The 27,685-nt window shown below is 38.4% G+C and overlaps 1 protein-coding gene across 5 annotated transcripts in view; it reads left to right on the top strand.

The window, feature by feature from the left end:
- The window catches only part of LOC124799239 (UPF0415 protein C7orf25 homolog), a 180,452-nt gene that overhangs the window by 29,671 nt on the left and 123,096 nt on the right, over window positions 1–27,685 (top strand). For 2 of the 5 annotated variants that reach the window (XM_047262780.1, XM_047262781.1), the window contains exons 2-3: window positions 17,995–18,094; window positions 26,481–26,718. In XM_047262780.1, the coding sequence (XP_047118736.1) occupies window positions 26,505–26,718 (214 nt within the window). In that variant the 5' untranslated portion in view covers window positions 17,995–18,094; window positions 26,481–26,504. Of the gene's footprint in view, window positions 1–2,047; window positions 2,070–17,994; window positions 18,095–26,480; window positions 26,719–27,685 lie in introns of those variants that run through there. The other 3 variants (XM_047262779.1, XM_047262782.1, XM_047262784.1) reach the window with 2 other exon arrangements.

Raw genomic sequence — 27,685 nt, 5'->3', positions numbered from 1 at the left:
AACTTGCTTATCATCACTGTGACAATAATAATAATAATAATAATAATAATAATAATAATAATAGCTTTATTCAACATCGAATGGTACTCTGCACATGTACAAAGAAACAGTAATGATTACAGTTATTTGTACAATACACAAGACACATTATTCTGAATACATCATTAATTTACAACAAGATTACAATAAGATGTTTACTGATTTCTATTTACATAATTTCACAAAGCATTTGTTGTTCTTTATATAAGTGCAGTACTCGTCTAACGTGTAGAAAGGGTGTTTTACTAAAAATTTCTTAAGCTGATGTTTCAGTTTAACTGTAGGAAGGGCCATGACTGCACTAGGCAGTGCATTAGCTAATTTTATACCTGCGTACTGAGGCCCCTTTTCGTAAAGTGCTGTTCTGTGGCTGCCAGTGTAAAATCTATCTTTATTTCTAGTGTTGTACTGGTGGAAATCTGAATAAGTGCTTGGGTGCAGTCTTTTCACAAGCAATATGACTTTTAGAATGTATGTGTTTATAACAGTTAACACCTCAATTTTTGGGAACAAGTTGCGACAAGATTCCCTATATTTTGCTCCACAAATTATTCTCACACCCCTTTTTTGAAGAATGAGTAGCTTATCTAGATTAGCTTTGGTTGTTGCCCCCCCCCCCCCCCCCTCCCCAGATTTCAATACCGTAGTTCAAGTGAGAGGAGAAAAGAGCATGGTATGCAGTCTTTAGGACTACGGTGTCTCTACAGAACTTGCTAATAGTACTGATTGCAAATATATTTTTTGACAACTTGGTTGCTAGGGAGTCAATATGTGTGTCCCATTTCAGGTTGCTTTGGATTGTAATGCCAAGCAATTTTACACTACACTCTTTCTTTACCAATTCGTTGCCCATGTATAATTTAATTTCATTATTCAAACTACTTTTGTTAAACTCCATCAAACATGTTTTACTGGTGCTTACATTTAAGTGGCTTTCATTAAAAAACTGAACCATTTCTTTTGTCACATTATTGCACTCGGCCTCTAGTTCATTACATGACTCCTTTTTACATACAATGGACGTGTCATTGGCATACAGAACAATTTTGTAATTTATAGTACAGTATTTAATATCATTTACATAGATCAAGAACAGAAGGGGGCCCAACACCGAGCCCTGGGGCACGCCATATTTTATGCAAGTGATCTCTGATTTGTAGACACCACTTTCATTTTTAAGTAGAAAAAACTGTTTTCTATTGCTCATATAACACTTTATTAGGTCGTAAGCAGTGCCTCTAATTCCCTTGTTCCATAGCTTGTCTAATAGGATGTCAACGTTCACACAATCAAAGGCTTTTTCCAGGTCTAGGTATACACCGGCCACATGTTCCTTGCTTTTGATACCCCCTAACACCTCTTCAGTTAGTTGAGCAGCTGCAGTGCTAGTTGATTTACCTTTTAGGAATCCATTTTGATTTTCGAACATCAAGTTGTGTTTGTTAAGAAAGTTTATAATCCTGTTGTATATATCTTTCTCAACTATTTTGGAAAAGACGGGAAGGATTAAGACTGGTCTGTAGTTTTCTATTTTGTTGTTGTCACCTTTCTTAAAAATGGGTGTTGCCTGTGCTATTTTTAGTCTGTCTGGAAAGGTGCCTGATTCTATTATATTGTTGACTGCTGCAGACAGAGGTACATAGACATTTTGGCTACAGGCTTTTAAAACATTAGTATTTAGGCCATCATGCCCAGCTGAATTAGAGGGTTTTAGAGAGCTAATGATGCCCATTATTTCTGCACAGTTTGTGGGGGCTAGATATATACTATGGTCACATGTATTACCTTTAAAACTGTAGTGCATGTTTTTATGTTTGTCATTTATGGCTTCCCCTACGGAAGAAAAATATTCATTAAAAATATTTGCGATTTCCAGTTGGTCTTTTATGAGCATGCCATTGTGATTAATAGTAAAGTCCATACAGGATTTGTCATTGCAGGTTCTAAAACTGTTTATGACTGCCCAGATGCCAGCAGTTACGCTGTGTGAGTTTTGAAGCTTATTTGCAACATAGTTGCTCCTGGTCTGTGTGAGTAAGTCCTTATAGTAGTGTGCTTGATGTGGAGTAGTTTTAATTTTTCCCTCGCTTCAGTGACATTGCTATTTACCCAAATATTTTTGTTTATATTTTTTATATAATAGAGGGAAACATTCCACACGGGAAAAATATATTTAAAAACAAAGATGATGTGACTTACCATACGAAAGTGCTGGCAGGTCGATAGAAACACAAACAGACACATACATACACACAAAATTCAAGCTTTCGCAACAAACTGTTGCCTCATCAGGAAAGAGGGAAGGAGAGGGAAAGACGAAAGGAAGTGGGTTTTAAGGGAGAGAGTAAGGAGTCATTCCAATCCCGGGAGCGGAAAGACTTACCTTAGGGGGAAAAAAGGACGGGTATATACACACACACACACACACACCACATACTATATGTGTGTGTGTGTGTGTGTGTGTGTGTGTGTGTGTGTGTGTGTGTGCGCGCGAGAGAGAGAGAGTGTATACCCGTCCTTTTTTCCCCCTAAGGTAAGTCTTTCCGCTCCCGGGATTGGAATGACTCCTTACCCTCTCCCTTAAAACCCACTTCCTTTCGTCTTTCCCTCTCCTTCCCTCTTTCCTGATGAGGCAACAGTTTGTTGCGAAAGCTTGAATTTTGTGTGTATGTATGTGTCTGTTTGTGTTTCTATCGACCTGCCAGCGCTTTCGTATGGTAAGTCACATCATCTTTGTTTATATTTTTTGTTTGTTTCATTTTTGTGATTACAACTGGGCATGTGGTATCAAAGCAGTAATAGAAGTCAGCAGCAAAGCTATCATATGAAAAGCTATTATTTTCAAACCATTTTATTTGTGGTAGCATGCAGTTTAGTCTATTTATGTTGTCATTATATGTTATTCTTTTAGTTACAAACTGTTACTTTGTGGTGACAGTGGGGGCCTTATGGAGCTCCAATTTAAACTGTACTGCATGGTGATCTGAGATGGCTAGTTTCAAAACTGATGCGCTGTGGGGATAGGTGGGTCATGTTTGTTATTATGTTGTCAAGACATGTTTTACTATTGCCAATTTCTCTAGTGGGTTCCCAAATGAGTGGGGTCAGGTTAAATTCATCACACAGACGATGTAACTTTTTGGTGCTGACATCATTTGTTAATAAATCTATATGTATATCCCCTGAAACTATAATATTTACGTGACCATTTGGTCCAGAAAATGTTGTGTCTATATATACAAGCAAGTCAGAAAGGTTTACAAAAAAGGTATCTGTATTTGCTGCAGTTGGCCTGTAAACACCGATAACTGTTATGTTATCTCTATCCCATTATAGGTTTATTGCAGCAAATTCTGAGACTCCTTCCAAGCAGAAAGCACTGACATCAATAACATTAAAATTACTTTCATTTACAGTGAAAATTGCTACATATCTTCCAGTCTTGTCTTTTCTACTGAAGGCTGTGCAGAATTTCATACACAGTGGTTGACTAATGCTAATCAGAGCTTCATTGTACCAATGTTCAGTTACAACTATTATATCAGGTTTGTCAATCCGTGAAATTACATCTAGATCATTATTATGCTTATTTCTAAGACTACCAAGATTTTGGTGTATGATTTTAAGGCTGAGTTTTACCTGCTGGACCTTAGAGGATTATTTTGGACTAGCAATGAGGCCAGCAGGCTTTACAAGTTTCCCTGGCTTGCCAGCGGTGGCTGGTGTTGTGGCAGATTTCGTTGAGGTGCGTTGTACCACCCCATGGCAATGGGCTTCTTTTCATAACTTTGTGAACAATGTCGCCTGACTTCCTCAATAATTTTGCTACTGACAATCTTTTTGACTCTTTTGTTCATGTGCAGACCACGAGATGTGTGCAGCTCCCTTTCTAGATAGCTGACATCTACTAGAGACACATTCTGAAATTTACTACATAGAGCTTTAATCCTGTCATTTGTTTTATGAACTTCCCGGTTCACAATAGACTGTTTCATAAGATCATGCCTCTGTGGAATGTTGACGACAATTGTTTTAGTGTCATTTAACTTACCCAGTACCATTTTCATATGTCTAATTGCATCATTTGCTTGATTTCTTGCTACATCATATGAACCTCCCATAATAACGACACAGTCATTGGATGAGAAGGAGTTACAATCCTGCATGCACGGCTTCACCACAACAGAAAGAGGGGCTCCAGGCTGGATGTGGCCTACAGTTGCAAAGTTGTCTTGCATATTTGCGATGTTTTGTGCTATTGCACGTCCATGGCTGTCTCCATATAATAGAATCCGGCCCTGCTTGTGTTTCTGATTGTCGTCGTTTCTTCTGTTTTTCTCTAGGGACGATTTCTTGCATGTAATTTCGCAGATTCCATTTCCTTGGACGGTTTGTTTACATTCAATTTCACATTTTGCACACGAGTTTGGGACTTGGTGTTTTCTGATCTTATCACTGACAGTTTTTTTTGCTGCGTGAAGGATTAATTCTAGTTTGCACGCACTGAACTTGTTCTTGTTTCACTATTTTGTCGAGAATTTGAAACTTGTTTTGAGTAATGATGGCAGGAAAGCTTTCCTTGGTTTTTAGTTTGGGCCTACAGTCGTTCATCAGGCGCTGTTGTTCAAATTCACACACCTTTTTATTTAAGAGAGTAACTTCAGCCTTTAGGCTCTGGATTTCACTTACCATATCACCGACTAGTACAGATAATTCACACCTAAGCCGCAAATTTTTGGTTTATGATAGTTATCTGAGTTCTGAACGCAGCACTGACTACAGTTCCAGCATGTTATAAATTCATTATTTTCTTTCACAGATGAGTCCACTTTTGCACATTGAAAATGATACGAGTTATTACATTCCTTGCACGTGATTCCGGTTTTTCTGTATTTTTTGCACTTTTCCCTGTCGAAACACGAGTTTTTATATAAGCTAAGAACTTTACCATTACTATTTGCCGCCATCTTGGCTCTATTTTGTGATAATATTAAACAAGCTCCTCTTTGAATTTTTTTCAATGTTCTTGATCAGTGTTTTGAGGTAAGGATCCCTTACCACACTTCAATACTCCAGAAGAGGATGTACAAACATAGTTCAAGCATTTCCTTTAGTAGATATGTTGCATCTTTGAAGTGTTCTGTCATTAAAATACACTCTTTGATTTAGCTACCTCTGAAATTTGCTGTGTGATGATTCCAATTTAAGTTGTTTGTAATTGTAATCCCTCAGTATTTTACTGAGTCTACAGCCTTTAAATTTGTGTTATTTAATGGATTTTTTTAGTATTCATGTGGAGGACCTAACTTTTTTTTAACTGTTTAGCATCAAGGCTACTTTCTGTATAATATGTGTATCTTGTCTAAATCAACTTGCAATTTGTTTTTATCTTCTGATGACTTTACTAGACAGTGAATTACAGGATCATCTGCAAACAGACTAAGATGATTGCTCATATTGTTTCCTTATCTGTTTATATAGTTTAAGAACAGCAGATGACCTGTAATACTTCCTTTGTGAACTTCAGGCATCACCTCGGGTATGTTAGATGATTTCCAGTCAATTACTACAAACTGTGACCTTCAACTGGTCCTTCACTACAACACATCTTCATCCTTCTGACCTGAGTATTTAGTACTTCCTCTTCCTACTTCTCACTGTCTTTATGACACCCTTCTTAAATCTTCTCTCTCCTGATATGTCCTTTAACATCTTCCACAGTTTTCTCTTTGGTTTCTGATTTTTTCTCCATCTCCCTTTCTCTTTTTTCCTTCCTTCCATCTGCCCTCCCTCACTCCCTTCCTTCCTTTGTATGATGCCCCACTTTCTGTGCTTGCACTTGGGAAAACTGTCATTGCTCACATATTTCAGTCCTTCTTCTTAGCTATCTCTGTCTCCTTACACCTCTTCTGCATTCAGTACAGCATACAACTTACATATTGTTCTGTGTGAAATGTAAATAAGATACTGAAATTTCATTTAGAACTGAGAACAGAATGATATTTCATTCTCGAGTTGTTGGTTTTTATATCTGATGGATGGTCATGGACAACATTTCCATCACTGTGCATTGGTAATCACGTGTTCGTAACAATCATCACATTTCATAAAAGGCTTAAGGTATCAAAAGGAGTGTTTTTTTTTCAAATGATAGCATGCAAAAAGGTGTGAATATTATGTGATAAATACAGTATGTTTCAGAATGAACATACCAGTTTTAAGGCATTATAGCATTTATTATATTCAACTTACAGTTGTAAATAATACACCAAAAGATAAACTCAAACAGTTTTGTTTGTGTACCTGTGCACAATGGGAAGAGTATGGAATGACAAAGAGTGACTGCAAAACATGTTGAACGAGTGCGAGTCGTTCACACTTAACCCCAAGAAATATCCCCATGGAAAGTTTACGGGCCTTTCTTTTTGGTGAATCAACTGTCACTGATGTTTTGCATCTTGATGTGCTATAGCTATGGCCTGTGCATCTATGGAAAGAAGCTGAACAACACATCTTTATTTGGGAGCAAGATGGTGCGCTGCCTCACTGGCATAACTTGGTACGTGACTGGTTGAACGATATTGTATCCGCCCGATGGATTTGGCCCAAGGGACCGGTTGACACAGCATTTTATGCATGACCTTCACATTCACACACGATATGACATGATCATGTGTATGTGCCTCCAAAACCAGCTGATTTATCCGACTTTAGAAACAGTGTTGTTGCAACAGTTACTCCTGACACATTGATCAAGGTTTCAGAACAACTCACCTACCCACTCGATGTGTGATTGGTGTTCACACTGAATAATTGTAAGAAAAACTGTTTGAGTTGATCTTTCATTTGGCGTATTATGTATAATTGTAAGGTGAATGTAGTATGTGCTACAAAGCCTTAAAACTTGTATATTCATTTTGAAACACCCTGTACTTGAAACTTTTTTTATTCACCAAGAACTCATCCTCAGCAGCGAGAGGGTTGGACCCATAAATATCCCAGGAGTGCATAAGTTCTCAAAAAATTTACATGTAGAGTGTGAACTATGTTTGAGTGGCAGTTTGCAAATGGGACCCGTAGCCCAGTGGTCAGACACTCCGAATGTCAGTTCATTGGCTCCCTGAGTTTGATTCTCGCTGCTACCAATTCTTAATTTTTGTTTCCATCTCAGTGCTAAACAGCTAATTACACAATTTAAATATATTTAAACAGTTCAAGTTGTTGTGGTCTTCAGCCCCGAGTCTGGTTTGATGCAGCTCTCCAAGCTACTCTATTCTGTGCAAGCTTCTTCATCTCCGAGTAACTACTGCAACCTACATCCTTCTGAATCTCCTTAGTGTATTCATCCCTTGGTCTCCCTCTACAATTTTTACCCTCCAATGCTAAATTTGTGATCCCTTGATGCCTTAGAACATGTCCTACCAACCGGTTCCTTCTTCTTGTCAAGTTATGCTGCAAACTCCTCTTCTCCCCAATGATATTCAATACCTCCTCATTAGTTATGTGATCTACCCATCTAATCTTCAGCATTCTTCTGTAGCACCACATTTCGAAAGCTTCTATTCTCTTCTTGTCTAAACTATTTATCATCCATGTTTCACTTCCATACATGGCTACACTCCATACAAATACTTTCAGAAACGACTTTCTGACACTTAAATCTATACTCGATCTTAACAAATTTTTCTTCTTCAGAAACGCTTTTCTTGCCATTGCCAGTCTACATTTTATATCCTCTCTACTTTGACCATCACAGTTATTTTGCTCCCCAAATAGCAAAACTCCTTTACTACTTTAAGTGTCTCATTTCTTAATCTAATTTCCTCAGCATCACCTGATTTAATTTGATTACAGTCCATAATCCTCGTTTTGCTTTTGTTGATGTTCATCTTATAGCCTCCTTTTAGGACATTGTCCATTCCATTCAACTGCTTTTCCAAGTCCTAATTACAATGTCATTGGCAAACTTCAAAACTCCATGGATTTTAATTCCTACTCCAAATTTTTCATTTGATCTATCTTCTAAGATAAGTCATAGGATTAGTATTGCCTCAGATGTTCCAACATTTCTACGGAATCCAAACTGATCTTCTCCGAGGTCGGCTTCAACCAGTCTTTCCATTCGTCTGTAAACTATTCGTGTTAGTATTTTGCAGCCATGACTTATTAAACTGATAATTCTGGAATTTTCACACCTTTCAACACCTGCTTTCTTCGGGATTGGAATTACTTTCTGTGGAGAGGCTTTGAATTTAACGCAGGACATTGGTGCAAAGTCTGGTGATCAGTAATGTTACGCCACTATCTCTTCTCCCAGATAGTAGAAGTTTCGAGGTGAAAATTTCACCAGCATTTTAACTGTCTTAATTCCTAGTTGGATGCCACCACACTGGAGTGTGTTAATGACCTCTCATACTGAGTTAGGTAGGAGAATAATTAGCATGTGTCTTTGAGCATCTGCCAATTCAGAGTTTTCGCCATATCTATGTCGGGCTCTCAACAATCTAATGAATTTGTGACTGTTTTGAAAAGGATAGTTTGCTACTCACTGCAAAGATGAGATGTTGAATTGCAGATAGTCACAAAAAAAAAGACTATTGCACATAGAGTTCTCAGCCATAGCCTTCTACAGAAAAGAAAACACACACACACACACACACACACACACACACACACACATACACATACACATTCCCACTAGCCGGCTGCTATCTCAGGTTGCTCTACCCATGAACCAAAATATGGCAACGGTTTTGCTTATCATTTAATGTATATAATCATACCATTTCATATTCCCAAAAATTGTTACATCCAGATAGTTTTAGGTGTTGCCTAATTCCCATGTGGCTCATTAATATTGTAGTCATGGGATTGGTTGTGATCTTCAGTCCTGAGACTGGTTTGATGCAGCTCTCCATGCTGCTCTATCCTGTGCAAGCTTCTTCGTCTCCCAGTACTTACTGCAACCTACATCCTTCTGAATCTGCTTAGTGTATTTATCTCTTGGTCTCCCTCTACGATTTTTACCCTCCACGCTGCCCTCCAATGCTAAATTTGTGATCCCTTGATGCCTCAGAACATGTCCTACCAACTGGTCCCTTCTTCTAGTCAAATTGTGCCACAAACTCCTCTTCTCCCCAATTCTATTCAATACCTCCTCATTAGTTATGTGACCTACCCATCTAATCTTCAGCATTCTTCTGTAGCACCACATTTCGAAAGCTTCTATTCTCTTCTTGTCCAAACTGTTTATCTTCCATGTTTCACTTCCATACATGGCTACACTCCATACAAATACTTTCAGAAATGACTTCCTGACTCTTATATCAATTCTCAATGTTAACAAATTTCTCTTCTTCAGAAACGCCTTCCTTGCCATTGCCAGTCTACATTTTATATCCTCTCTACTTTGACCATCATCAGTTATTTTGCTCCCCAAATAGCAAAACTTCTTTACTACTTTAAGTGTCTCATTTCCCAATCTAATTCCCTCAGCATCACCCGACTTAATTCAACTACATTCCAATATCCTCATTTTGCTTGTGTTGATGTTCATCTTATATCCTCCTTTCAAGACACTGTCCATTCCGTTCAACTGCTCTTCCAAGTCCTTTGCTGTCTCTGACAGAATTACAATGTCATTGGCAAACCTCAATGTTTTTATTTTTCTCCATGGACTTTAATACCTATTCCGAATTTTTCTTTTGTTTCCTTCACTGCTTGCTCAATATACAGATTGAATAACATCCGGGAGAGGCTACAACCCTGTCTCACTCCCTTCCCAACCACTGCTTCCATTTCATTCCCTCGACTCTTATAACTGCCATCTGGTTTCTGTACAAATTGTAAATAGCCTTTCACTCCCTGTATTTTACCCCTGCTACCTTTAGAATTTGAAAGAGAGTATTCCAGTCAACATTGTCAAAAGCTTTCTCTAAGTCTACAAATGCTAGAAACGTAGGTTTGCCTTTCCTTAATCTAGCGTCTAAGATAAGTCGTAGGGTCAGTGTTGCCTCACGTGTTCCAGTATTTCTACGGAACCCAAACTGATTTTCGCCGAGGTCAGCTTCTACCAGCTTTTCCTTTCGTCTGTAAATAATTCGCTTTAGTATTTTGCAGCTGTGACTTATTAAACTGATAGTTTGGTAATTTTCACATCTGTCAACACCTGCTTTCTTTGGGATTGGCATTATTATATTTTTCTTGAAGTCTGAGGGTATTTCGCCTGTCTCATACATTTTGCTCACTAGATGGTAGAGTATTGTCAGGACTGGCTCTCCCAAGGCCGTCAGTAGTTCCAATGGAATGTTGTCTACTCCCAGGGCCTTGTTTCAACTCTGGTCTTTCAGTGCTCTGTCAAACTCTTCACGCAGTATTGTATCTTCCATTTCATCTTCATCTACATCCTCTTCCATTTCCATAATATCGCCCTTGTATAGACCCTCAATATACTCCTTCCACCTTTCTGCTTTCCCTTCTTTGCTTTTCTTGGTTTCCATCTGAGCTCTTGATATTCATACAAGTGGCTCTCTTTTCTCCAAAGGTCTCTTTAATTTTCCTGGAGGCAGTATCTATCTTACCCCTAGTGAGATAAGCCTCTACATCCTTACATTTGTCCTGTAGCCATCCATGCTTAGCCATTTTGCACTCCCTGTCGATCTCATTTTTGAGACGTTTGTATTCCCTTTTGCCTGCTTCATTTACTGTGTTTTTATATTTTCTCCTTTCATCAATTAAATTCAATATTTCTTCTGTTACCCAAGGATTTCTACTAGCCCTCATCTTTTTACCTACTTGATTCTCTGCTGCCTTTACTACTTCATCCCTCAGAGCTACCCATTCTTCTTCTACTGTATTTCTTCTGCCCATTCCTGTCAATTGTTCCCTTATACTCTGCCTGAAACTCTGTACAACCTCTGATTTAATCAGTTTGTCAAGGTCCCATCTCCTTAAATTCCCACCTTTTTGCAGTTTATTCAGTTTTAATCTACAGTTCATAACCAATAGATTGTGGTCAGAGTCCACATCTGCCTCTGGAAATGTCTTAAAATTTAAAACCTGGTTCCTAAATCTCTGTCTTACCATTATATAATCTATCTGATACCTTCTAGTATTTCCCGGATTCTTCCATGTATACAACCTTCTTTTATGATTCTTGAACCAAGTGTTAGCTATGATTAATATATGCTCTGTGCAAAATTTCATTTATTACCCCTAATCCATATTCACCTACTATGTTTCCTTCTCTCCCTTTTCCTACTCTTGAATTCCAGTCACCCATGATTATTAAATTTTCGTCTCCCTTCACTACCTGAATAATTTCTTTTATCTCATCATACGTTTCATCAATTTCTTCATCATCTGCAGAGCTAGTTGGCATATAAACTTGTACTACTGTAGTAGGCATGGGCTTCGTGTCTATTTTGGCCACAATAATGCGTTCACTATGGTGTTGGTAGTAGCTTACCTGCACTCCAATTTTTTTATTCATTATTAAACCTACTCCTGCATTACCCGTATTATATTTTGTATTTATAACCCTGTATTCACCTGACCAAAAGTCTTGTTCCTCCTGCCATCGAACATCACTAATTCCCACTATATCTAACTTCAACCTATCCATTTCCCTTTTTAAATTTTCTAACCTACCTGCCCGATTAAGAGATCTGACATTCCACGCTCCGATCCGTAGAACGCCAGTTTTCTTTCTCCTGATAACGACATCCTCTTGAGTAGTCCCCGCCCGGAGATCCGAATGGGGGACTATTTTACCTCCGGAATATTTTACCCAAGAGGACGCCATCATCATTTAACCATACAGTAAAGCTGCATGCCCTTGGGAAAAATTACTGCTGTAGTTTCCCCTTGCTTTCAGCTGTTCGCAGTACCAGCACAGCAAGGCCGTTTTGGTTAGTGTTGCAAGGCCAGATCAGTCAATCATCCAGACTGTTGCCCCTGCAACTACTGAAAAGGCTGCTGCCCCTCTTCAGGAACCATACGTTTGTCTGGCCTCTCAACAGATACCCCTCCGTTGTGGTTGCACCTACGGTACGGCCATCTGTATCGCTGAGGCACGCAAGCCTCTCCACCAATGGCAAGGTCCATGGTTCATGGACAAAGTATCAAAAAGCAATTATTTACTCATTTAAATACATGTAAAGAAAATAAAATTTTAGATTTGATTTTAAAAACATGAAAAACATTTTTTTTTGTTTTTAATACTAATTTCTTATACCAATTCAAAATCAGCCATCTCAGGAACATTAAAGTGTCCTCGTTTCATGTGCTTGGGAGGGTTGATTTTTTTCTTCATGTCAGTCCACTCGTGAACAAGAATGTCCTTTTTGCTGGTCCACTTCCAGGACTTTTTGGTCTTGCTCATACAGTCTACTGTAATGCTGAACTCTCCCCCATTATGCACTTTTGTTATCAAACCTGGCTAGTACTTTCCTTCATACATGACAATAACAAAGCCAACATCTTTCAAGTTATGATTTAATGATTCTAGGTCCAGTGCCAGTGGTGTTTCCTTGATAGGCTCGATGGTACCAACTTCTTCATAGAAATCTTCAGATTCACTTTCAGTTACAGAAAGGTGTGAGCCATCATCAGAAGCACTGTGATCATAAAGACTGTAAGAACTAGAGTTATCTGATTCACTTGCTGGTTCTTGCTTTCTACGTCGGGCCCCTTTTTTCAGCTTAGGTGTAGAAGTTGATGCACCTTCAAAGTCCATTTCATTTTCACTCAACTCATCGAACAATTTGAACAAGAACTTTTTCCAGCTGGAACATCTAACTTCTTATGTTTCTGAGTTGGCCTAGTACTTTTTGTCACATTTCCTTTTTTCTGCAAGTGTTGCATGAAACTTTCTCCAATTCAACTTTTCATAGTTCAGTTGAAGTTATGTTGAGGCAAGCACTCCAGTCAAAAGGTATCGTACCTGTTTTTTTAAAACCACGTATCATATTTTCCTTCTTTTCTACATACAATCATCTAACCAGCTGTTTTAGCAGTTTAGGAAATTAATCCTTGGGCAAGCCTGTCATTGACTTGTTTTTTTCCTTCCACGATGTCAATATCTTACTTCCTTTTCATAGGGCCAATGGTTGGGTGATATGTGTCAAGTTCGATGGCAAACACACAAACTTTACATTGTTATCTTCACAAGCAAAGTTGATATGGGAACTTAACTTGTCCCCAATCACAACCTTGACACCAGGCAGCTTTTTCAACCGAGGAAGTAAGGTAATTAAGAAAGCATAAAGAAGTAAACAGTGTCAAATTTTTTAAAAGAAATTATCGTTTAAATTTTTTCACTATTTTTTAAATGTTGGAACAAAGTAATCCCTGCTCGGGCCTACTTTGGACCACTCACTTATTTTAATGCAAATTGAATACAAATCACATGTTGGGCTATTGTAACCCCTTACACAACCAGGCTATTGTAAGCCCTTACACAACCATCAGGTGATGAAATGACAATACAAAGTATCAAAAAACAATTATTTAATGTCCCCAAATCAAACCACCCACTCTTTGTTCTTTTGTACCTGCATCCTGCAGGACCACCTTCAGTCCATGTTGACCATAAATGCTCAGACTTATACACTATGTAGGGTGGTAACATCTCTCCACAGCCACTTCCACAAACCATTAAAGAAATACAAGACTTTGTTGACTCCATTATGTGTTCAACATTTTTCTGCCCCCTTTTACAATATGATCTTGCTTGCTCCAGGGTCATCTTGCAGGTTCCTCTCATCTTGTCATAATTCCATATGTTCTCAGCCCTTACTCATTTAATGTTGCTTGCTGTATGCACCATTAACTTATGGTGATGTTTTCTAAATGACGCTGCCTGATGGGGACCTGGAAAGATGTTTTTAAAACTCTTTACTGTATGCCCCTGTTGTCAAGATAGTATTTTATGGTGTATCTTAGATCAAGATCAGTGATAGGAAACCCAAGTGTAGCTAATGAGCCTCAAAGGCTTGTTCTTCTTCTTGATTTAAAACTGTAGGATGGCCATGTTTTTTTGTACGTAGGCCTGCCAGTACCAGTAAACCATAGGTTTTAAGCTTATTTATTACTGTGCTTCTAGGTTCATTGTAATATTGACTTGAACTTCGTTGTGTCCTTACTCCAAGCTTCCATGATCTTAGCATTATAATCAGTGTACTTTCTTGAATCTGGCTTTCTCTTGTAGATTCTCGTCATTCTGCGAGCAGAAACTGGAATAAAAACAACCAAAATAATATTGCACAACAGTAACGTATACAACAATGTCAGTAAAATATTTTTGTTTTAGTTTGGAAGTAAAAAACATATTTGTAAATTGATTGGGCTACTTTAGTCCAAATATGGCCTGGTACAAAGTAGCCCCAAAAAACTAGCTTTTAGGTGAAATTTTCAAAAAGTTGAGCATGTACTGTTTAAAAAAAGAATAAGGAAAAACATTTATCTCCACATTAGTAAAAGAATACGAAAGATGGTATTTTGACACTTACCTTATTTTTATCTTGTTACTGAATTCTTCCATGATGAAAAGTTTGGAGGTAAACGAATCATACATCATAACAAAGATTTACAAAAACTCCAGTGTTGCCAAAGGTAAAAATTTTAAATTACCCAAAACTACTGAAATAATCTCAAGCAGGGTATAAAATATATTTTAATCCCAAAAATACCAATATATCTTGTTTTGTTTCTTCAGCACAAAAATTTAAATCTTTTGTGTGTGTGTGTGTGTGTGTGTGTGTGTGTGTGTGTGTGTGTGTGTGTGTGTGTGTTGGACCAAAGTAACCCCAGTCGACATTACCATTATCTGCAAATAGCTTTCCGAATAAGCTAATCAGAATGGACACTAAACGGTCATTTAAAAATCTGTGGCTCACTAGAGGCATTAAAAGTATCTTGTGAAAGGAAAAGGGATGTGTAAGTTTTGGCAAGAACAAGTAGGGATCCTGCAGTAGTTGCACTCTACAAAAACTACTCAAAATTACTAAGAAAGGTTATATAAAATCAAGGAACATGAACATGTCAGAAATCAGTAAATGTGACACCAGACATAAGAGTATATGGAATGTAGTGAAATGAGAGACAGGACTACCATCCACAGAACAACACATCATCACTACTGAACTAAATGGAAGGGTTATAAATGACAATTCACAGGTAGCAAATGTATTTAATAATCATTTGTTAAATGTAGTAGAAAGCATAGAGAGAAATATTTCAAGAGAACAGTCACAGCAGATGTTTTGAAAAGTAACTTCCATAAAATCCAACCAAATGAGTATATCACCAACTTCTGCTTCTGAAGTTAAGAAAATTATACTTTCTCTCAAAAATAAAAGCCCATCTGGTTTTGACGATGTTTCCAATAGAGTACTAAAGATTTGTCCCCATATAATAAGCCCAGTCTTATCTGAAATATGTAATGCATTATTAACTCAGTCTTTTTCCAGAGAGACTGAAATATACTGTTGTCAAACCCCACTCTAAGAAATTTGATAAAAGAGATGCCAATAACTACTGCCCTGTTTCACTGCTGACATCATTTTCAAAAATTTTTAAGAATTTGATGTATCCTGGGTCAGTAGCTCACATTAGCAACAGTAATATCCTCAGCAAACCACAGTTAGGGTTTCAGAAGGGTTGCTCTACTGACAGTGCCATTTACATGATCACTCGCCAGATTTTAGTTTTCTCTAGAGCAACATATAGAAACACGCGACTGTCAACTTAAACTCAAGGAGGGCACTTTTATAATTGTAACAGTATATAGGCCCCCTTCTGGAAACTTTCATTTTTTCTTGGAAAACTTGGAGGCCTTGTTGTGCTATCTGTCACACAGGGGAAAGCAAATTATTATTTGTGGGGGACTTCAATGTTGTTTCACTGGAAGAGTGTAATAGGAAGAATGACCTGGAAGTCTTGCTTGGTTCTTTCAGCTTGACATCTGTCATTAATTTTCCTACTTGGGTAGTAAAGGACAGCAGCACATTGATAGATAACACTTTTATACACCAAGATAAGTTTAATAACATAAATTCTTGTCCTTTTGAGAATGGCCTTTCTGATCATGGTGCTCAGCTAGTTACAGTATATGACGTAGCTCCATTCAGTAATTCAAAACTACCCTCCAAAGTTGTGCGTTCAATTAATGACTTAACAATTAGAAATTTCAGGGAAAATCTTCAGCAGTTAGACTGGGATGAGATGTACAAGGAACCGGATGCTAATTTAAAATATAACTTATTTCATGATACACTTGTAAGAGAATTTGAAAACTGTTTCCCCTAGAAAGTAGTTAAATCTAATTGTAAGAAACCATGCAAAAAACCTTGGCTCACTAAAGGAATAAAAGTGTAACCACAAAAGGGAGCTGTATCTAACAACAAGAAAGAGTAATGACCCAGAAACAGCCAAATATTATAAAAACTACTGTGCTACATTAAGAAAGGTTATTAAAAAGTCCAGAAGCATGTGCATCACGTCTGAGATTAATACCTCTGACAACAAAATCAAAACAATTTGGAATATTATTGCAAGGGAGAGAGGGCAACCAAGAGTACAGGATGACGGCACTACCATCAAAATGAATGGAAACTTGACAAACAACAAGCTGGAAGTCGAAAAAGAAGAAGCAAGGCAGTTAATGGAAGAGGCCTTACCCACACAATTTGATACAATTGAAATTCCACCCACCTCTCCTTCTGAAATTAGGAAGATAATAAACTCTCTCAAGAATAAAAACTCACATGGAATTGATGGCATTTCCAGAAGGATAATAAAAGCTTGTTCCCAAGAGATAAGTGGGATTCTTAGCCACATATGTGATAGCTCTCTGAAGCTGGGTATTTTCCTAGATAGACTGTAGTATGCCATTGTCAAACCACTGCATAAAAAAGGGGATATGTCTGATGTCAACAACTACTGCGCAATCTCTCTTCTGACTGCCTTATCCAAAATTCTTGAAAAAGTAATGTATTATAGAGTAGCTTCACACCTTTGTAAAAATAAAGTTTTAACAAAATGTCAGTTTGGTTTCCAGAAAGGTTTTTCAACGGAAAATGCTATATATACTTTCACTCATGAAATATTAAATGCTCTGAGTAACCGGAAGTCACTCATTGGGATTTTTTGTGATCTCTCAAAGGCTTTTGATTGTGTAAATCATGGAATACTTCTAGATAAGCTCAAGTACTGTGGGATGAATGGGACAGTGCGCAAATGGTTTAAATCATACCTAACTGGAAGAGCGCAGAAAGTTGAAATAAGCAGTTCACATAATATGCAAAAACTGGTGATTTCTCAAACTGGGGAACAATCGAGAATGGGGTACCGCAAGGTTCGGTCTTTGGTCCTCTGCTGTTCTTAATGTATATTAATGACTTGCCATTCTATATTCACAAAGATGTAAAGCTGGTACTTTTTGCCGATGATACAAGTAGAGCTATCACACTCAACAGACAAGAATTAACTGGTGAAATTGCAAACAATGTTTTTCAGAAAATCATTAAATGATTCTCTGCAAATGGGCTCTCATTAAACTTTGACAAAACACAGTATATAACTCCATTCTTACAAATAGTTGTTACACAAGCATAGAAGGCAAGTGATGAGAGAGAGAGAGAGAGAGAGAGAGAGAGAGAGAGACTTATCATCTTTTTTACACATGTAAGCAATAGACCTACAGTCTTTGTGTCAATGTTTCACTTGTAGCATGTGAAAAAGAAAAAAAGTTTCATTTATATCTTTTGATGGCATTAGCTATTGAAATAGAGTAACATGATGGATTGCTGAAGGTAAGGCTTCTTTCAAATTTAGTTATGTTGTCTATTCTGTTTTCAGAAATGTTGCTCTGTACCTTGAATTATGTGCATTCTATGATATACAGTGTGAGTCATGTAATATGTAATACCGCTTTTATTTTGTGAATGGTTCCAGGTATTGATACGAGGTTTTTGGCAAATGACAGTACACTGAGAGGCATGTACTTTTATATGTGATACAGTGCCTTAACTCTTGTATTGATCAAGATATTGAAGTAAGTATGATTTTTTAAAATAGAATGTTATACTTTTTATAGTGACATCCGAAAGTGCTTCAAAAGATGAGTACAGTGATATAGTGCTTGTTAACGCTGAGGTTGAAACTCTTTGCAAAAGAATCCAAGAAACGTTCTAAAATTGGAAAGCAATGTGGCCAAAGTCAGCTGTTGTGATGTAAACACTGCCAAGCAGATCTCTCATGCAAGGCTCTGTTGTTATATGCAGCATGACAGGTCAATGCCAATCTCATTTCCTATATGAAGTAGATACAGGGTCAGTCATGATTTTTGTATATGGAACTACGGCATATGCTATTTTGTAGTGCATCAAATAGGGGCTTAGAAAAACTATTTCATATGTGTGTACATTTCCAGGTTTTTGTGGAAACTAGAGTTTAGACATGCTATTTTCCATTTAACCCTCCCCACTGGTGTTTACTTGTCAAGGGCAAAACAGAAATGTCGGTCACTCATACTCCATAATAATAAACACTTCTGTTCAATGGGAAAGGGAAACTACTATATTAACTTCAGTAGATTATTATTATTATTTTGGTGGTGGTGGTGGGTGGAGGGAGGGGGGGGGGGGGAGAAGGAAAGAAAGAAAGAATGATGTCTGTCTGGTCTTTATCTGCAGACACCAGAACACTTCTGAAAGTAAACCAACTGCTGTCAGACAAATGTGTCTGCAGATATTACATGAAATTATAATTGAATGGAATACGCTTTAAATAAACTAAACAGTTTATTGAGAATGAGTGAGAATACATCACCAACAAAATAAGTACATTTTTCAACTAAACATAGTGTTACACTTTACTTAAGTGTGTGCTCAAATTGCTTACCGTTGACTGCAGTGCACATTTGCAATCACTTTCAAAAGATAGGTGAACAGACGAAAAACATTGGATGATAGGCCAGTGCATGCTGAGGCAATTTGATGGCACATATTGTCTGGTGTAGTTGGAGATTCATGATAAACTACATTTTTCAGTGCTCCACATAGAAAAAAAAATCAGGAAGAGTCAAATAAAAAGACCTTGCCAGCCATTGTACTGTAGCATTCTGTCCTATCCACCAGTCAGGAAACTTTTCATTCATCACTTGAATTTCAACATGGGAAGTGTATGCTGGGCAGCCATCGTGTTTGAACCACATATACTATTGCTTGGAACTACTTCTGGGACAACAGATAGAATGTTCATATGAAAATGTGCATATGTATTTGCATTTAACATCCCTGGAATGAAATATGGTACCACAATGGAATTTTCCATGATGTTGCACCACAGGTTTATGCTTCATGATTGTAGTTGTTGTACCTGACAAAACCAGGATGCATTTTCAGCTACCCAGGTAGTGCAGGTCATGTAAATTTACATTACTGTTCTTCATAAGCATTACAATGTCAGTAAAGAGCACACAATTTGGGAAAAACAAAGTATAATATCCCAAGTGATGCAGAGCAAACCAACAAAAAACTTTCAAAATCACATCTGCCAAGAGCCTGATGTAGTGACAGATGATAAGGGTGGAATTTATGTTGATGCAAGATGTAGATGACACTCTCCTAGCTGCTCCCACATTTGTTGGCAATACGTCTCATGGCACCAATTACTGTGTAGAAGTAGCATGTCTAACTTCTCCTCACTGATGTACATCTCTGCATGCAAGAAATGTCAAAGTGAAAATGACCTGCCGATTGACAACATACTTCCTGCCAGTTCTGCAGTAAAGAGAAGTAAGCAGTTGAAAGGCTTGATACAACAATGTAGCGTGTGTGCAACACAAATAGCGGATGATTCTGGCTGACTTGCCTTTCAACTTTAGGATGTTCCTCAGATTCTTTTGCGAACATTTTCAGCCTCAAATTAGCTAGCATTATATCACTGCACTTGTCTTTTTAATGGACTTTTTATCACATACTGAAGTACAAGCCCCTTAGTGTACTATCATTTGCTGAAAACCTTGTTTCAATATCTCGAACAATTCCTGAAATAAAAGGGGTGTTACATCTTATGTGACTCACCCTGTATTTAAGACAGATATTTTTCAGCATCTTTATTCCACCTAAATACTTTTACTTAAAGGTTTTGAGACAATAGTGTGTGAAATTTGTAATGTGAAACTTTAACTTCACCTTGTCTTTAAAATAGGGGAAAAAATAGAAATTTCTTTGTATAACAATGCTGGCAAAGACTGAAAAATTATCTGTTTGCATAATTATTCTGACTGTGAAGAGACATTACTGCTTACACTGCAATCACTGCTTCACTGGATGCCTTTGTGCTTCTGTTAACTCATACCTTAGTGACTTTGGAATAGGAAGTTTGGTATAAGGATCTGCCCAAGCAGCAGAAAATAATAAGTGGCTTAAAAAGATTGCCATATGTACGAGTAGCGAGATATCACTGTATGCGTCAGTACCCAAGTGAGAAACTGGTGAAGCCACAAGACAAAAGGGCCGGCTGCAGATGAGATCATGATACCAAGTGATAGTCAAGCTATACATAGCCGACAGTGTACAATGCACAGACTAGAATAAGCCCAGAGCATTGGTGGAATGGAAGGCTATGTAGTGCTGGAGTTGGGAGTAAGGAAGGTGGTAGGTGAGTAATGGAAAGGGAATAGTGAAGGTTGATGTCAGAGGGTTTATGGAAACGTAGGGTATATTGCAGGGTGAGTCCCCACCTGCAGAATTCAGAAAAGCTTGTGTTGGTAGGAAGGATCCAGGTGACACAGACTGTCATTGAATTGAGCACATTGTATTCGGCAGGTGGTATGTTTATGGCCATTCATGCAGATATACAGCATGTTTGCATACTTTAAGTGGATTATGGACAACTATCATCTCTAGAGGATTATGGACAACCATCAGCTGTATGAAGGATTGATGACATTGAAAATATGTGTCAGACCAGAAGTCAAACCCAGATTTCCCACTTACCACAAGCAGTCACCTTAACATTTGACTACCCTAGCATGCTCCAAGGGCAGATCAAAAAGCTCCATGTCATCAACTGTTTGTCTACAATCTTAATGCAAACATTCATTATGTATATTCCCAGGGGATGAGACATTGTAATTGAAGGTTGCCTTTCTGGTGTCAGTGAGTAAATATGCTATTGAAGTGCCTGTGTTGTTCAGAAGTACGGTGCAGTGTTCCTTATGATGTGCTTGCATGTCCAAAGGAACAGCATGTTCGTTCTCATGCCCATGTAGAAAGCAGCACAGTGGTTGCAGCTTAGTTTGTGAATCACATGACTGCTTTCACAGGTAGCCCTGCCTGCAGGAAATGGACAGATGACATAATGGCTGTGACATGCTGCTCCCTGTAGATGGTTGGCGAACTGCTTACCAGGGCCGGTGTTGACCTGGTCATGAATTTGGTCACTTGTTCTCTCTGACAGTTATGGAATTTACCAGAGTGATCCAGACTGGCATGGGCACATAGGAGGTTTAGTTGTTCTTAGGTGAGATGGACAGCCAGGGGTGCTCCTGGGATGTCCTGGAGCCACAACCCTATGTTAACTAGTGGGGCTACATCGGATATACTCAGTGTATGATGCCATGGTAGCAGTAGCAATTTGCTACACGGAAGGGAGACTGGGAGGGGCAATGTGATTGGAGCTGCACAGCAGTAGGTTGCTGATCAACAGGACAACTTGTGATATAGTGGGAGTGACTCTCCAGCATCTGGCCAATCACCAGGATGAACATAACTTGGCCACTGTTGTACTGGCTGAATTAACCATTAAGGGTACTCCTAGTGCAGAACCTGACTTACCTGCATAGTTCTCTGGAACCTAACCTCATTCTCTCCATGAACCACCTCCATCCCAGGAGAGGCGTATTTCTGCGAATCAGATGCTGCAGCACATACAGCAATACCAAGGCAACCATCATTCAGTTGTGGCAATGAGCATCACCATATCCAGCACCTTACTCAGTTCTCTGTACTCTTCATCTACCTTAGGTGGAGAGCCATTCACCAATGTGATTCCCATACACCAGATACTAGTAAAATGGACAACCTGTTGGGTGCAGAATATGATTAAATGAGAAACGAAATGTTATGAGAATTTGTAAGAGTGGAAGAGTCTAACAGTGTTACTTTTAGTTTGATTTGTATTTATTGCAGCTAGTGATAGTGTTATGTGCATTCGTAATTAAGGTTATCCAGTTAAATAAATGGAAGATTGTACTAAGGACTGTTAAGGGATATCCAACGGAAGAGAGGATTTTGGTAGCATTATTCTTTTAGTTGGTAAATTATTACTTAAGAAAATTGTAGATCATGTAAATACAAAGCCAGTGGGCTGATGCTATAGGCTTAACCTTGTGGTTCAAACAGAATGGACATAAGAAAAATGCATTGTACACCACTGTGGAAGTATATGCTGAGTCTTTACATAACTACCCTGAGCTAAGATTCAGGGACTGGGTCTGCTAGAGGAGGGATGTAATGTAGTGGTGCTGTTATTTTTTGGCACTACTAAGTAAAATAGCAGCACTGCTACAGCTACCACTAATGGACCACAGATGCCAGTAGGTGCAGAATGAGACAAACACCATAGCAGGAGATGCAGCAATATCACCAGCCTGTTTCCATATTGTGGACCAGGGGCCAGCACTCACAGTACCAGTGATGCAACAGAAAGACAAACCAACCATGCCAATAACAAGCGAGTTGACACACCTTCTCACCTTGTTTCCATGTATTTGGTTGGAAGCAATGTGTTGGCACAACTAGTGGGCAGTGGACCTGTATAAATATCCATAATTTTTAGCAAAGGGATTACAGTCTCTCAGTGCCAACCACAGGATTGGTAGGGAAGGTGAATGGTTGACTTCGGTGTATCGGAATAATTTTAGGAAAATGTGGTTCACCTGTAAAGGAGACTGCATGTAGGATGCTGATGCAACCTATTCTTGAGTACTGCTCGAGTGTTTGGGATCTGTACCAGGTCAGATTTAAGGAAGATATTGAAGCAACACACAAGCAGACTGCTACATTTGCTACTGGTGGGTTTGAACAACATGTAAGCTGAGATGCACCCAGAACTGAAATGGGTATCCCTGGAGGGAAGGTGATGTTCTTTCAGAGAAACACTGTTGAGAAAATTTAGAGAACCAGCATTTGTGACTGCCGAACAATTCTACTGCCACCAGCATGCATTCCACCTAAGGACCACGAAGCTAAGATGCGAGAATTTTCGGCTCATACAGAGACATACAGATAGTCATTTTTCCCTCACTCTATTTGCAAGTGGAACAATAAAGGAAATGACAAGTAATAGGACAGGGTACCCTGTGCCACGCTTTGCAGGTTGGCTTGCAGAGTATTTATGTAGATGTAGATGTAAATCATGAGCCCTGGGTTCCATGACCGAAAAGTTGACTTCTGGTTTAAAGTCCACTCCATTGGACTTGGTGCCTTCTGCCTGTTTGGCCACCTCAGGGCGCACTTCAGCTACAACTGGACTTCTACCTAGGAGGGCAGCCATTCATTTCATGAATGGAGCAGTGCAGCTGCCTGTACTTGTGCTAGCAAACTGACACCATAAGGCACCACCCACAAGGACAGATACCATCACCAGTGGCTTGGCTATCTTCCTTTGCAAGAATCATAGTGGGATTTTGTGTCTGCAGGTGCACCTTGCCCCAAGCTGCAGATCTGTGATGGGATGGTGTGTGTGCTGCCACAGCCGTCTCATGCCAGCATTCTGACCTGGCCACCATCTGACTGCTGGCTGCTTCTTGTTGCCTCCGCACTACTGTCCACATGCACCGAGGCAGTTTGCTACTGTGGAAGGACACTACAAGTGCTGAGCTTGTTTTCTAATAAAACTGGTGACTGTTTATGGTGGTCTCCTGAGTCACCACCAGACAACACCCTGATATCAACCCACCACCTTAACTCGACCCTGTCACTGTTGAGGCCATCCACCCAGGGCTTCTACAACAAGGTGGTCAAAATAAACTGGTCCAGAAAATATTTGCAATAAAACTGATGCAGGACTGACCCTCATTAATAAATATCACAGAAGAACCTGGAAATAGTCATTGATAATACTGACAGAGTACTGTACTTGATTTATCAAACTGTGACACACACATAACAGGTCTGCCTGGGGGATAGGAGCAGTATCATTTTCAGTGTTCTGCTGTAGCTCTTGCAGTATGTGAGGATTACGTGAGTGAACCTGACCCTTAAGTTTTGCACCACATGTATAAATCACAGGGGGAGAGGTCAGGTGATTGAGATGGGCAGGAGACTTCATTGTCTCTTTTGATTGTATTCCGTTCACCAAAAACACCTCCTGCACTCTTTACTAGGTTGCCAAGGTGGTACATGCTGTTGCTATATTTTGCTGAAAATATCCATACAGTCATTTATCTTCTGTGAGTTGATCCACATATGGATTAACCGGTTTCTGGACATACCAGTTACCATTAACACTTTTGGACCCATTTTATTTTGCCCAATTTGTACGTATAAGGCACGCAGTATTATATACATCACAACAAGCAATATTAGAATATCAGTTATAATATGATATATGTTTTACATATCATATAGCTTGAGGAATTGTTTCAGCTTGCTGTTAATCATATAAGGGTTGTCAGTGTCCATGTTTGTGTTCAGTGGAAGTTTATTGTAAATCCATATTCCAGACTAGATAACTGCTTTTCATACTATATTGAGAATTAGCGAGTCTGAATATATCTGACATTGACAGAATAGGAGAAAGCAATCATAAGCAGATAATCAAATGTAAAATATAGAAATTTCAAAAACTTCCAGTAAAACTTTTTAATACAATCAAAAATTTTCTATATATTATCTCAGTCACATTTTACATTAAAAGTTTTTTACAAAGTGATGACCAGTCTCAGTAGCTTAACTACTACCTTCGGGTCTGAGAACAAAAAAAATTACCTTAAGTAACAAAGTAATGTAAAAATTTCTATTACCTTCCTTTTTTAAAAAAATATAAAGAATTAATATAGGGCATGTAGTATTATAAATGCACTCACAGTATACAACACCACTGCATCATCTGTGGTATGTTAAATTTTTTTAAAAAGTAAGCCAGTAGCTATTTTTACACAAATTTGTTATTTAAGCCACAGAAACTGGTCATCTCTTTGTAAAACATTTTTAGTTATTGAGTCTTTGTGAAGGCTTTGCATCTGCATTGTCTTTTGTTTGTGAATGTCACAGTTAGTTTGGAAAAATGTTTTACTGTTGATTGCAAATGTCATCAGTAAGTAGCTGTCCAATTTGTAACTTCACAGATCAACCTCACAGCTCTTTTTTGTAGTCTAAAAATGAGTTTCAATTTTGCAGCATTTACCCGGAATATTATACATTAGAGGAAAGATAGAGTAAATCTCCAAAATATGACTCAATTATTATTTCTCTCTCAATATGGGGTAAAACATTTCTTAGTGCAAAACACTACTGATATTAGTTTCTTGAGCAGGTGCTTAATATATTCATTCCATCATAACCAATTATCTATTTATATGCCTAGAAATTATATGTCGAGTTTTTAAGTTTTTTCCTCAAAAATATTTATTTCAAGAACAGGTAGTGTGTTTGCTGTTGGACACTGCATTAGAGTTGTTTTTGAAAGGTTTAATGATAGACTATTGGCTTTGACCTGCTTTGTGTACTTGCTGTGTTATTATTTCAGTTGTAATTTGTATCAGCAGCAGCCAACATTGTATTTGCTTTGTTATTAGCTGATGCTGGTAGATCATTAATGTACACCATGAAGATCAGTGGTCCAGCAATCCAGCCCCAGCGAATGCCATACATAACAGTACAGCATTCTGATTTTGTTCTTTCACCGGCACCTGTTAAGGCAACTCTTTGTTTCCTGTTATTTAAGTGAAATCCAGGCCAATGTAGTGGTTTGTTTTTGATGTCATGTGGGAGTGAGTTTTTGTGCTAATGTGTTAAGTTTTACACTGTGAAAAGCTTTACCAAAGTTACAGAAAATCCCCACAGTATACCTTCTACATTACAGTATGATAATTCAATCACAATACCTGGTGAATGAATGTCATTAAAAAATAATAATAATCACCAACAGAGGAATATGTAAAGATACTTGAAGCTGTATTGTAACGGCTATTTACTTCATGTGTACTGGGTTTAAAAAATATTTCACTTACAAAAGACAAGCAGATCATAGAAGCTTAATCTCTATACTGTATTAATGCAATATTTGTGGTGAAAAGGCTGATATTCAAGTCTAACAAAGATTAAGCAATACATGGTGTAAAACTTAATTTACAATAATGAGCTTATTAGTTGTCTAACAAATTATTCTTTTTATATTTTTATTATGAAGCTGTCAAAATGTTCCAGGTTTTGAATTCAGGGCATGCAAAAATGGAGCATGCTCTGACATCCAACATTACTTGGTATGAGGCATTAATATCTGTGATGAAACTTCATGATGATATTACTGCAGTTCTTGAAGCATTTTCAGTGGAACTTGAAACAGGCACTAAAAAACTGTCCATTGATATTGTTGTTAAACATGGTTATGAGTGGATAAAAGTCATAGCAAAGAATGCAAGAAATGTCGTAAGTTCCTTGGAGGGTAAGTAACATCTTTTTTTCATGAAGTACTGGGAAAAAGAGATTATGTTTCAAGAAATATGGCTGAATTCTTCCAATGTTAAGTCAAGATATATTCTCTCTCTCTCACGCGCACGCACACACACACACACACACACACACACACACACACACACACACACACACACACCACATCCTTTCGTCCTTCCCTCTTTCCTGATGAAGCAACCGTTTGTTGTTGTGTGTATTTTTGTGTTTGTTTGTGTGTCTATTGACCTGCCAGCACTTTCGTTTGGTAAGTCACATCATCTTTGTTTTTAGATATATATATATATATATATAAACAAAGATGATGTGACTTACCAAACGAAAGTGCTCGCAGGTTGATAGACACACAAACAAACACAAACATACACACAAAATTCAAGCTGTCGCAACCAATGGTTGCTTCATCAGGAAAGAGGGAAGGAGAGGGAAAGACGAAAGGATATGGGTTTTAAGGGAGAGGGTAAGGAGTCATTCCAATCCCGGGAGCGGAAAGACTTACCTTAGGGGGAAAAAGGACAGGTGTACACTCGCACACACACCCGTATCCAACCGCACATACACAGACACAAGCAGACATTTGTAAAGGCAAAGAGTTTTGGCAGAGATGTCAGTCGAGGCAGAAGTACAGAGGCAAAGATGTTGTTGAAAGACAAGTGAGGTATGAGCGGCAGCAACTTGAAATTAGCGGAGGTTGAGGCCTGGCGGATAACGAGAAGAGAGGATATACTGAAGGGCAAGTTCCCATCTCCGGAGTTCTGACAGGATGGTGTTAGTGGGAAGTATCCAGATAACCCGGACAGTGTAACACTGTGCCAAGATGTGCTGGCCGTGCACCAAGGCATATTTAGCCACAGGGTGATCCTCATTACCAACAAACACTGTCTGCCTGTGTCCATTCATGCGAATGGACAGTTTGTTGCTGGTCATTCCCACATAGAAAG

Source organism: Schistocerca piceifrons, chromosome 5, assembly GCF_021461385.2.
Source record: "Schistocerca piceifrons isolate TAMUIC-IGC-003096 chromosome 5, iqSchPice1.1, whole genome shotgun sequence".
NCBI lineage: Eukaryota > Metazoa > Arthropoda > Insecta > Orthoptera > Acrididae > Schistocerca > Schistocerca piceifrons.
Note: the sequence above shows the minus strand (reverse complement) of the source record. Positions and strands in the feature narration are given on the sequence as shown.